Genomic DNA, 12684 nt, shown 5'->3' on the forward strand with positions numbered 1-12684 from the left:
CTCCTTGTTTGTATCCTTGACCCATTGACACATAGTTGTCTTCTTGACCTTAGACCACTCGGCCAAACTGATTTCAAGGTCTTGATCATCATTTGAGTCTGAAACACAACTATAAACATAGTTGACCTTCTTGAACTTTTTAGCCTCCTGGAATCTTTGTTCATGAGCCAATACCTTCTGAGCAAGGTGTGCTAAACTCTCAAAGTCTTGTGATGAAAATTTCTCCCTTATCGGCCTACATCAATCCCTGGAAAGCCAGATCAGCCAACAGTGAATCAGTCAAATTTAAGGTAAAACATCTATTCCTTGTATCTCTAAATCTCTTAATATAATCTGGAACCGATTCATTAGCCTTCTGCCTGATTGCAGTCAAGTCTGATAACTTCATCTCTTGAACACCGCTGAAGAAGTATTTATCAAATTGTTTCTCTAGATCATGCCAACATCTGATAGAATTGTATGGTAAACAAGAAACCAAGTGAAAGCCGGTCCCGATAATGATAGAGGGAAAAACCTAATTCTCAGAGCCTCAACAGCCGATGCTTCACCACATTATGCCAAAAATGGCTAATATGCTCATATGTAGTCACATTATCCTGCCCTGAATACTTTGAGAAGTTTGGAATATTGTATCGGTTTGGCAATGACACTCTATCAAAATATTCTGGATATGGATGTCGATACATGATCCCACTATCTTTAGGCTTAATCCTAAATTGTTCCCTTACCACATCTACAATCATATTGGCCAAAGGTTGCTGTTGAACTCCTCCTTGATGTTGCTGCTCATACTGATTATTTATTGGTTGTGCTGGAGTTTGAACAAAAGGAAGTGTATCCTGCCGATACTGCAATGGTGACAGCGGTTGGAATTGATTATTGATATGGAACCCTGGATTTTTCTGATACTGGAAAGCATTAGGGTTTGTGTTGCAATACTGTGGGCCAATTGTCTGAGATCCAATCAGTTGGAGTGAAGATGGCTGAGTTTGTGGAGTAGGAATTAATGGCTGCTGGCTTGTAATCAGCTGAGTAGCCGATGGTTGTGTACTTCTAGAAAATTGTGTTATCATGAAGAATTGAGCCAGCTGCTCTGGTGTCATGGTGCTCGGTCCTAAAGTCCCAGATGCCGGCGGTTGTTTTGGTTGTAATGATCCTGGTGCTGACATGAAGTTTCCTTGAGGCTGACCACTCCCAATATTAGTCTTGATTTCTCTACACTTAGGAAAAACACCACTTGGAAAATAGATTGGTCCTCCTGTCTTTTCCTCAACAATTGATCCATCAACCACTACCTTGATCAAATTTGACAATGTATTGACCAAAACGCCAGATTGGTTGATTAATGCAGGATGCACAGGTGAATCAACATGATCCTGGAAAGTCACCGGATCAAATGTACCCTCCTTGGCATCATCATCCTCTTGACTTCCCTCAGTCTTGACATTCTTTGTTCTAGATCCTTCTTCTTCTTGCCCTCGTGTTTGGAATTTTGTCTTCTAAATTGCTTTTCCTTGCTGGGTTACAAAAAAAGTCTTGATGTAGTTTTCTCTCAATTGTTGCATCACTTGCTCCATCTCTGCATTTTGCTCATCAGTTAAATTTTCAACTGTAGCAGGGATAACGTTTTGTTCAACAACATCAGTTATTGAGTGTGATGACATGATTGAACAATGAAACTTGTCCCACTGGGCGTGCCAAAAGCGTGTTGATGTGAAAACACGGTGGCCTGGGAAATCTGCTTAGCTCCAGTGCAGGTCCAAGGATAGACTTGAGTGTATCAAGGATGTGCCAGCTGATTTGATCCTGCAATCAGCATGAAAGACAAAAATAGAGTTAGTCAGCCGATAGTCGATCGACCGATAGCATATCGTTGGTGGTCTCAACCGATGGACTTAGACCAAATTGGCCATGGACTGGATATATCAAAGAATATTAAACCCCAAATATGCCTCATCGGCTGTAACACTATCTATCAAGATTGATGAAGAAGCTTAAGACAATATTATTAAAATAGCCAATGTAACAATATTTGGAGCTAGAAAGATAATGTACTAGCTAATACTCTAGTACAGATCTATATAGGCAAATCAACCTATAGTAATATACCAAATAGAGCTCAATAGTCAATATCGATGGCCCAGTCGATATGACCTAGACTTGATATATTACTATTAGGTGATCTGTCTATATAGATGACAAATATACATGAAACAGATAAAGAAACATGTATATTAGGTAAGATCGGCTGAAACCTCAATGCTACCCCTACTAGCAATCAAGAAGCAGGCTAGAGATCATGATTCTAAACACAACATAGTAGGTCGAATGTACTGATGCAACACTAAGTATGAAAAGAAACATAATATCTAGACAATCAAGCCGTAGACTGATTTTCAGGGTGGCAGATGTCTAAGCTAATCTAATCTAACAAGACGATTTAGTCGATACCGGTAGAAACCCTAAAGCGAGAAGCAGCCGATAGAGCTAAATCTATATGCTAAGACTAGATTAACAGAGACATATGATAGAAATGGTCATGATACAAGGACTAAGATATCTAAAACGACATAATAGCACTGATAGCATAAGCCATCGAGATGGGTTACCTCTTGCGAAGCAAACTCATCGAAAAGTAAAAACGAAAAGGGTGGCGATGCGCCGAAGTTGTATTGGATTGTCCCCCGTATTACAATGCTAGGAAGTTCATATTTATACCTCAAATACAGACTCAGTCCATTATGGACACGACTCAAACCTTTCTAAAGATAAAACCATATACGGCGATCTCTTGCCAAATCTAACACAAACCGACGTAACTAACCTAATTAATAGATACAATTGCCTTAATCGAGCTCTATCTCTAATTAGCAATGACAATTATTCTAATCTAGGCCCAGACTGAGCCCAAGTCATACTATATCGGCTGTATCGACCATAGGCTACATCAACCTTGATCAACTCACACTTTATTTCTAGCTGATATGGTGTCCAGCCGATGTGCAGTCTGACTCCAAATTCAACTCGATTCCACATCAAAACCACTTTGATCTTCTTCCTTCTTCTCTGAATCTGATGCGAAATTCCGTTGTTAACACCATCTCTTAGTTATTAATAGTTCTCTATCCTTTATAGTGAACTTAAGTTTGTTTACAAATATTTATTGTTCATTTTTTAACTCTTCGATCACTGCATGATGCTTTCATGGCCGAGGAAGGTTTCTTGTGGCTCGATTTCTCTGATCTCTGAGCCGTCTATTGTCGGGAAAAGATGAACGCGCATTTATAACACAAATAAATCAATAGAATACGTAAGCTTGTGATTATTATTAACAAGCTTGTTTTGTAAGATGCAATACATGGATGCTGAGAAAACAAAGGAAACTATCGGATATTTGGATCCCACAAGGATCTATCAAACACAGCATACCATGACGCTATCAGCAAACTCCGAGTAGCTAGAAGACAAGATGCCTGAAGAGATAGCAGAATACAAGAAAGAGTCATACATCACAATTCAATTATTCACAACTTCACAATACCAAGTTGCTTACTGTCGCAGAGTACATTGGACGAGCCTTCTTGAAATTTCAACATAAAAGAGTCATACATCACAATTCAATTATTCACAACTTCACAAATCTACACAAAGCCACAAACGTAAAGATGAAAGTAGAACACATATTTCATTGATAAAGTAGGTGTAGGTGTGTAGTGCAATGGTTGCCTCATTAAAGACCTTTCTAGGTAAAAACTCGCACCTCGTGAGAAAACCCTAGAAAGGAAAAGAGTACCATCCACAGCTTTCAAATGTTCATAATAAAGTCTTACAAGTCCAATTATAATTAAATCTCCTCCTTAATGCGAATCGGTAAATCCATACAATGTGTATAACTACTACAAGGTAAAGGTGGAGAACTACTGCAAACAAGGGAGAAACCACTAGTGCATACATACTGGCCAGTAATACTCCAAACACTTAATGTATTTCAATTGTTTTACTTGCAATATTTAACTAGTTCCTTCTATGTGTATGTCATGAAGTGTCACAAGCAACTTAAAAGTGGTGTCCTCTACAGTTATTACACATGCGAATTCCTCAGGGTTAATGGGAGGTACATGACCAACGCAGAGGATGTTAAGTCTCTCGACTCAACGTATAAGTGCAATGGAGAACTGCACATCTAGATGTTACTAATATATTGTCGTTTTCTTGTGCGTGCAGTTGCCTAGAATTGAACATTGAACAAGCTTTGATGATGAAGGTATTAAAAATGTGCAGCAGGACCTCTGCCACTTCATCCACAACGAGTGCTTGAAGCATCTAGGCCCCCGTTGTTAATGTTGGTAATTAATGACAAGCACTAATTGTGGACTAACTGTTGTCTTTGAGCTATATATTTTAAGTTAGATTCACATCATGTGTGCGCATGGATGATTATCGATGGATTAAAATTGACGGCGCAAAGCAAAAGGAATAGAAGACGGTAAACTAGTGTTTTCATTTTAAATTGATCGAGGCGTTGGGCGATCAAAATTGTGCTAATTTATTTATATCTTTGCCGTACTATTAAGAGGGGTAATGACCTAGCAAAGAGATGATCTTAATTGCCACATTAGGTCATTATGCATTTAGACTTGTGCTCACATTTCATCACACACACACACTTTTCACAACACACACAGTTTCATTGTGTTTCGGCCTGACCAGGGGCGGTCAGACTGGCCACCTAGTGGCGGTCTGACCGGTGTGCCTTGGTCGGTCTGACCGGCCCCAAGCGGGCGGTCTGACCGACAGCACTTGTGCGGTCAGACCGGCCCCCTGGAGGCCAGGATGGTGTTGCTCGGGGTGGCCGATACAGAGCCGACGGAGCCGTATTCGGTCAGACCAAGCTGAGGCCGGTTTGACCGGCCACTCAACTGCGGTCTGACCGGCCAGGCTGATGGGGCCCTCTGACAGGGCTACAACGGCTAGTTTTCTAGCCGTTGCAGAGTAGCATAGTCTGACCGGCCACATACCTCCGGTCAGACCGGCAATACACAGAGTTGGGGTATTTCGCCCCCAACAGCTAGTTTTCATTGGTGGGAGTATAAATACTCCCCCTCCAGCAGCAAAGGGACTCTCTTGGCACCCAATTCAATTGCATACACCCCTTTGCATCTCTCACACACCCACTTGAGCTTTGTGTTCATCCATCTAGTGTGTTTGAGGGTTGATTAGCCAAGAGTCAAGTGCATTGCTTCATTGTAGAGCTAGTGTGGCACTTGATCATCTCCGAGCCGGGTCATCGCTTGTTACTCTTGGAGGTTGCCGCCTCCTAGACGGCTTGTGGAGGAGTTGCCCGGTGATCTCTCCGAGAAGATTGTGGAGGAGGCCCGGCGCCGGTTTGTGAGTGGTTTGGAGTTCACCACCTTCCGAGTGAAGGAAGAACTACCCCGAGTGATTGAGACTTGGGTAGTCCTCTCCGTGGGCCGGCTCTCCCACCTTGCCCACCCCTTGACAAAGGGGGCGTGCGGTGGCTTCGTGGTTGAGCGGTGGAGTTGGGCTCGCCTCAAAGGGGAGTAGGAAACCGGCGAGTTTCCGAACCTCGGTGAAAAATCTCTTGTCTCCTTGTCTCATTTGATTGTCGCATTTACATTTGTGCAATTTACATTTCTAGAGACATACTTGAGATCATATCACCCTAGGATTGCTAAACATTGACATAGGAGTGTGATTACTTTCCTAGAGATAAAATTGAGCCACTATCACCCTAGGTTTGCAAAACATAACTTAGTTGCTTAGTTAGACTTGACCCTCACCGAGCCTAGCAACTTAGGTTAGTTTTGATTAGGTGTCATTTAGTTTTTAAATCGCCTATTCGCCCTCCTCTAGTCGACATCTCGATCCTACAATGCTGTCATATCCAAGGATGGTTCTTCGACCCAGAAGGCACCCTAGCGACAAGCGATGAATACAAGATGAATACAAGTCTCTTCTGGAGTGGAACAACGCGATGCCATAATGTATTTATTAATTAGATAGTGCATTTGAAATGATAAATATAAAAAATATTGTAACATATTGATGACAATTTTCACTAATGCAATATATGTATTTTTGTCAGTATTAAATGTTTGTAAGTTCCTAATATTATTTATGCATTAATTAATTAGTTGCAACATTATTGATAAAAAAATATTATTAAAAAAATTGGCGGGAAATTTTAAAATTTGGTGTGTATTTTCCTAGGCGACGGGGCCTTCTTATCACAGGCGACTCCTACCCATTTTCCCAGGCGGCGCGTCGTGCTCCCTTCCACCTAGGAAAACATCTTCCCAGGCGGAATGGCCGTCCACCTGGCAAGACTGTTTTCGGCTGCATGCAAAAACATTTTTTCTACGTTTTTTCTAGTAGTGAAGGAGAATAAATGAATTAAATATGACCACTTGGCTGCCTTTTGATGATGACGGTTTCGTCGCCAGAGAGAAAATTGCCATATTGTGGAAGGTCGATGGATGGGAAAATGTATTCACTTGGTATACTTGCTGGATATTGCGTGAGGACGGGTGAAATGTAGGTCCCTATTGACATTTCTTTATTTTATGTTTTATTTTATTCCAGTTCAAAATATAGGCATTATGGATCTTCAAATCATTGGTTTAGTTAGATTAGAAATCATATGCATAGCTTAAAAATTATGCATATTATTATTATTATTCGTTATATAAAACAAGGAGGGGTACAGTGGATTGCTCAAACCGAGAGAGGGGAGGGGACACGCATTGTGTGGTGTGCATGTGTAGGGAGAGTGCAATGGAGGGGTGTTTTTTTTTCTATTTTTCTAAATGATTTAAGCAAAAAAACTGATGGTCTGATTTTTTTCTCAAAATTTCTAATATATTTTTTTTCTAATTTTTAAGACGTAACACATTAAGCGGTTTAAGATTTTTCTAAAAGTATATCTATTGGTTAAAAATAATGAATCATCTGTTCAAGTGAAAACCGATAGTCAATTTTTTTTACAATCTCTAATATTTTTTTCTACAGAGGATGTACTTGTGATATAATACTTATTGTCATTTTTTTAATTTTCTGTTCATTTTGCTATTTAGTTACCACGCAAAGGATAGATGTTTATGTTCAAATGATGTATTTGTTTTTCTAAATGAACTATGGGTAACGTGGACCTTAAATTATTTATTTAACTACAAATAAAATAACAATTCAAACAAACTAAAAAAATCGGATGTAACTTAAGAATTATAATTATTTTACTTTCTAATTATTGATCGTTTTTATTAATTAGTTAAAAGTTAGAAGACGAAGAAATTGAATGCCTGAATAAGTTATAGGAAACTTCCCACTTCCTAGTCGTAGTTCAGCATATCAGCCACTCTTTCTTCTTTGTCTTTATCAACTCTTACCACAAAAACCCAGCATATCAGCCACTCTTTCTTCTTTGTCTTTATCAACTCTTACCTCAAAAACCTTTTAATTACTGTTTCATTTCAGACAAAGCAACAGAGCAGAAATTTTAAGAGCAAAAGAGCAGAGACTATTAAATATACTAGATATACGCCCCCATCAAATCTACTCCCGTAGTGTTCGCACGGTGGAATCAAGAGAAGATGCAAGCGCAGGACGTGAAGAACGTCTTCAGCATGAAGGGTGGGCAAGGGGAGTCCAGTTACCTCAAAAACAGTAAAGCTCAGGTAACAAGTAAAACTAAATTAATTACCTAAATGCCACAACAATTTATTGAAGTTTAAATTCTCCTTATTTATGTACGCAAAGAATTGTTGGAGTTCAAATTCAGCATGCAACTGTAGTTTTTTAAAAAAGAAATCAGCATGCAAGTAGAGGTTATTTTGTTTCATAAGTAAGCAAGTTCCTTCCCTGTGCTTGATCGAGCGAAACTGGCAACAAAGTGCAGTTGAGAGACCTGCAAATGATGCTGAATGCCCTGGAGGAGACACTGGACAAGATCACGATCCCTCCCCGCGGGCCGGGGAAGCTTCTCCTGACGGCGGCCGACCTCGGCTGCTCCTGCGGCCGCAGCTCGCTCGTCGTCGCCGATGCGATCGTGCAGCACATGACCAACAAGCTGTGTCGCGGCAAGCATGTCGACGCCGCCGCGGCCGATCCGGAGTTCTGCTTCTACTTCTCCGACCTCCCGAGCAACGACTTCAACACCCTCTTCAGCCTCCTCCCGCCGCATGCCGCTTCCTCCGGCGACGGCAGTGGGCGGCGCTACTTCGCCGGCGCCGTGCCTGGCTCGTTCCACGACCGTCTGTTCCCGGAGCGATCCATCGACGTGTTCACCTCCACCTTCTCCTTGCACTGGCTCTCTCAGGTACGTACGCATCAATATATAGATTTCAAGGTGTGTAATTCACCTACTCCCCCGTCTAAGTTTCAGAGTTGGACACAGTTATTAAGAAAATTAGTAGAAGTGAATGGTTGAGGATTGTTACTAGATAAGTAATGAAGATAGGTGAAAAAAGTAAATGGTGAAGGGTTGATTACACAGGTGCCGGACGAAGTCACCGATACGCGGTCGCCGGCTTACAACAAGGGGAAGGTGTTCGTGCAAGGCAGCTCGGAGGAGACCGGCGCGGCGTTCCGGCGGCAGTTCCAGTCCGACATGGCGCGCTTCCTGCGCTGCCGCGCCGCCGAGCTGAAACCCGGTGGCGCCATGTTCCTGGTCTTCGTCGGCCGCCCGTCGTCCGCCAGCCCCACCGACCTAGGCCGCAGCTTCAACCTGCTCGGCGCCATGTTCGAGGAGTCGTGGTGCGACCTCGTCGACGAGGGGTTGATCGATGGCGGGAGCATGGACAGCTTCAACATCCCGTCGTACGCCGCGACGCTGGAGGAGTTCAGGGAGGCCGTCGACGCCGACGGCTCGTTCGCCGTCAACCGGCTGGAGCACGTGATGGGAAGCCGTCTCGCCGTGGACGACGACCCCCACGACCGCCGCGCGGTCGGGCGCAGGGTGGCGAACAACCAGCGATCGATCTTCGGGCCGCTCGTCGAAGCGCACGTCGGCAGGGCGCTCACCGACGAGCTGTTCGCCCGGATGGAGAGGCGCGCAGAAGAGCTCTCCAACGAGCTCGTGGACGAGATGGGGGTCCACTACATCGTGTGCTCGCTTTCACTAGTCTGACGATATTTACATCGTACACTGTCCTAATAATGAAAAAAAAATATTCAAAGTTTGGGCACAATAATTTAATATAATAATTGTATTTGCTAAATAAGTCTGTTGGAAATGTGGTCATAAATCGGCATATTTTAATTTAGAAAAACAAGATAATAAACATGACATATGAGTAGGAAATGATCTAGTGATAGTACTAACATGAATATACTAAGAGCAAGAAAATATCAAATACAAACATGTTTGACACTAGAAATAGAAATGCTATATACTCGAAGAACGCTCCAGAGTGTGATGAGGCATTAGTATCTTCGTTCGTTGACATTGACGTTCTATCCGGTACCACCGTTCCATCCTCTGATGCGCCGTTGTTCACTCTATTAGCGCCGGTGCCGGTGGAAGCCATCATGATGTAGAGGAAGAAGAAGAAGCAGACCATCGCTGCAGAGGAAGTAGACGTGTTGCAGAGGATGTAGCCGATGCAGAGCCGTCGCACCGTAGGATGTTCCCACCACCTGCCTACCATTGCAGGTACACAATTAGATAGAGTTTCGGAAGCCTACTCATCCCGAGTACCTATGTGCATAGGTGGTCAAGCCGGGGAAACAGTAGCTAGCGCAAGAACAGAAGAACATGGATTAATGATAAATGGGCTAGGCCCAATTTATTTCCTATAAATTCCATTGGCCCATAATTAATGTTACAAGATTTGAATTTAACTGGAGAGATCTCAACATATATAAAGAGTTATTAGAGAGCACCTGTTGACTGGTTAAGGTGGTGGTGGGACTGCCACGCGCGCGTGCCGAGACGGGCTGAGGCCGAGGCAAGGTGTCGCTGGCTGCTGCTACTGCTCTCTCTCTCTCACATTATTTTGCAACGTACGGGAATTGAATTTGTAATGGTTGAGAATCAACACCATTACCGCTACAACAAATGAGAGTATCAATCCCGATTTAATTATCAGATTATCTCTGTTGGTTGCTCAGGTAACAGACCTATTGATTACTCCAGCAACAGGCAGATTCCCCTCTCGCGCATTGTATAAACCCATCGGACCTGTTGATTACTCCGATAACGGGCATATTTCCCTCTCGCGCACTATATAAACCCATCACGATTACTCCGACAATGAGCAGATTCCCCTCTCGCGCACTACATAAACCCATTAGACCTGTTGAGTACTCCGACAACGGGCAGATTCCCCTCTCGCGCACTATATAAACCCATCACCCAGAAAGACACATCTCTTGGCTCTGTAATAGCCCCCCCTCTAGAACTGCATAGCCAGCCTATCCGACGGGCGGACCCACTTATACATACCACTCCAGTTACACTTTCGTCCTCGCTTCGTGTAAAAGGGTTAACCGGGAGTGGTATGGTTGGAGGAATGATGCCTTGTAAGTTGGTTCCACCCTTTCTAAACTAGCAAGGTGGTACTAAACAAGTGTACACAGCTCTTATGGACCACACAAGCCATGTCCTAATTGGGCTAGGATGTCAGAGGCTCTGTCTTCTATAGCACACTGTTTTTGCTCTGTGGTTCTCTTTTTTCCTTTGTTCGTACGCTAGCTTCTGTTTCCCCGGTTCTAATCACCTGCGCACATGGGTGCTCGGGACGAGCATGCCTTTGAAACTTCATCTGCTTGTGTACCTGCACGGGTAGGCGGGTGATCAAGTTTTTGGGGAGCATCCTCCTATGCGACTGCTCTGCATCGGCTACGTCTTCTGCTGTTCTGCATTGGCTACGTCCTCTGGTACGTCTACTTCCTCTGCATCAGCTGTCTGCAACGTCTACTTCCTCTCCATCGCAATATCTTCTACTGGCACCGGCGCTATTGGAGCAGGAGATAACAGTTGCACACGATGATGAGGAGGAGGAGGGAACAACGACATAGGAGAGAACGTCAACATCAATAGAGGCAATAATAATGCCTCATCATCCATCCAATGGAGTATTCTCTGGGTATATCTCTATTCTTATCTTTGTGTTAAATATATTGCTAGATGTTTAATTTTGTACCTGCTAGCATATTCATGTTTAGCGCTAGCACTAGATCATTACTTATTGCGATAGTCACGATTATAATCTTGTTTTCTGGATTAAAATACGCCGATTTATGACCAAATTTCCAACACTCTTTATTAATAGTAGAACAGGCCCACTCAATTTTTCACTAAAATATGCAACAGGTTTTCCTTCTTGTAGCAAAACACCACCCAATCCAATCCCGCTAGCATCACATTCAAGTTCAAAAGTCTTATTAAAATCTAGAAGTTGGAGGAGAGGTGCATGTGTTAACTTATCTTTCAACATGTGGAAGGCGTTCTCTTGTTATGTGCCCCAAGTGAAAGGCACTCCCTTCTTTGTAAGCTCATTCAATGGTGCAGCAATGGTGCTGAAATCCCGCACAAAACAGCGATAAAACCCCACGAGTCGTAGAAAGCTCTACACCTGTGAAACCGTTTTAGGAGTCGGCCAACTCTGAATTGCCTCAACCTTGGCTTGACAACCTCAATCCCCTGTGGAGTGACAACATATCCAAGAAACGAGACTCGATCGGTGCAAAAATTGCACTTCTCAAGGTTACCAAACAAACGTGCATCACGCAAAGCATTAAAAACAGCACGTAAATGATCAAGATGTTCCTCCAAAGATTTGCTATAAATCAGAATATCATCAAAGTATACCACCACAAATTTTCCAATGAAAGGATGCAAAACCTCATTCATCAACCTCATGAAAGTGCTTGGTGCATTAGTTAAACCAAAAGGCATCACTAACCACTCATATAACCCAAATTTTGTTTTAAATGATGTTTTCCATCCATCGCCCAACTTCATACGAATAGGATGACGATATCTAATGGTAATGTTATTAATAGATCTACAATCAACACACATACACCATGATTCATCTTTCTTTGGAACCAAAATCACCGGAACAGCACATAGATTAAGAGACTCACGTACGTACCCTTTGTCAAGCAAGTCCTGAACCTGACGCTGAATCTCCTTGGTTTTGTCGGGGTTGGTTCGGTATGGCGCACGGTTGGGTAATGAAGCTCCTGGGATCAAGTCGATTTGATGCTCAATTCCATGCACCGGTGGCAGCCCCGGTGGTACGTCCTTGGGGAACACATCCTCATACTCCTGCAAAAGGTTAGTGAACACAGGAGGAAAAGAGAGAGGCATATTCTGAAAAGAAAACAAGGCATCCTTGCAAATGAGAGCATAGCAAACAATATCACTTGTGTCCAAATTGACAATATCAGATTTAGTGGCAAGCAAACAAGGACCATTCAATTTAATCACACTATCCTTGCTACGGTTAGATTGAGAACCTTTCATATTATGGTGCACAAGTTCTTTTGCTACAATCTGATTTTCACTTTTAGCATGCTCAACATTTTTCTTTCTTAGCTCTTGCAACATCATTCTCAAAAACAGCTTCAAGAGTCATAGGATGCAACACAATTTTCTTTCCATTATGCATAAAGGAGTATTGATTGGTTCTACCATGATGCAATGTGTCTTTATCATAT

At 42.7% G+C, this 12684-nt stretch overlaps 1 protein-coding gene across 1 annotated transcript; it reads left to right on the forward strand.

The window, feature by feature from the left end:
• The first annotated feature begins 7515 nt into the window (after positions 1–7515).
• Positions 7516–9156, forward strand: LOC127777864 (indole-3-acetate O-methyltransferase 1-like). Its single transcript, XM_052304482.1, has 3 exons — positions 7516–7694; positions 7916–8335; positions 8513–9156. The coding sequence occupies exons 1-3, from the start codon at positions 7611–7613 to the stop codon at positions 9143–9145; spliced, it is 1137 nt and encodes a 378-aa protein (XP_052160442.1). The 5' UTR covers positions 7516–7610; the 3' UTR covers positions 9146–9156.
• Positions 9157–12684: the final 3528 nt, after the last annotated feature.

Source organism: Oryza glaberrima, chromosome 6 (genome assembly GCF_000147395.1).
Source record: "Oryza glaberrima chromosome 6, OglaRS2, whole genome shotgun sequence".
In the NCBI taxonomy this organism is placed as follows: domain Eukaryota; kingdom Viridiplantae; phylum Streptophyta; class Magnoliopsida; order Poales; family Poaceae; genus Oryza; species Oryza glaberrima.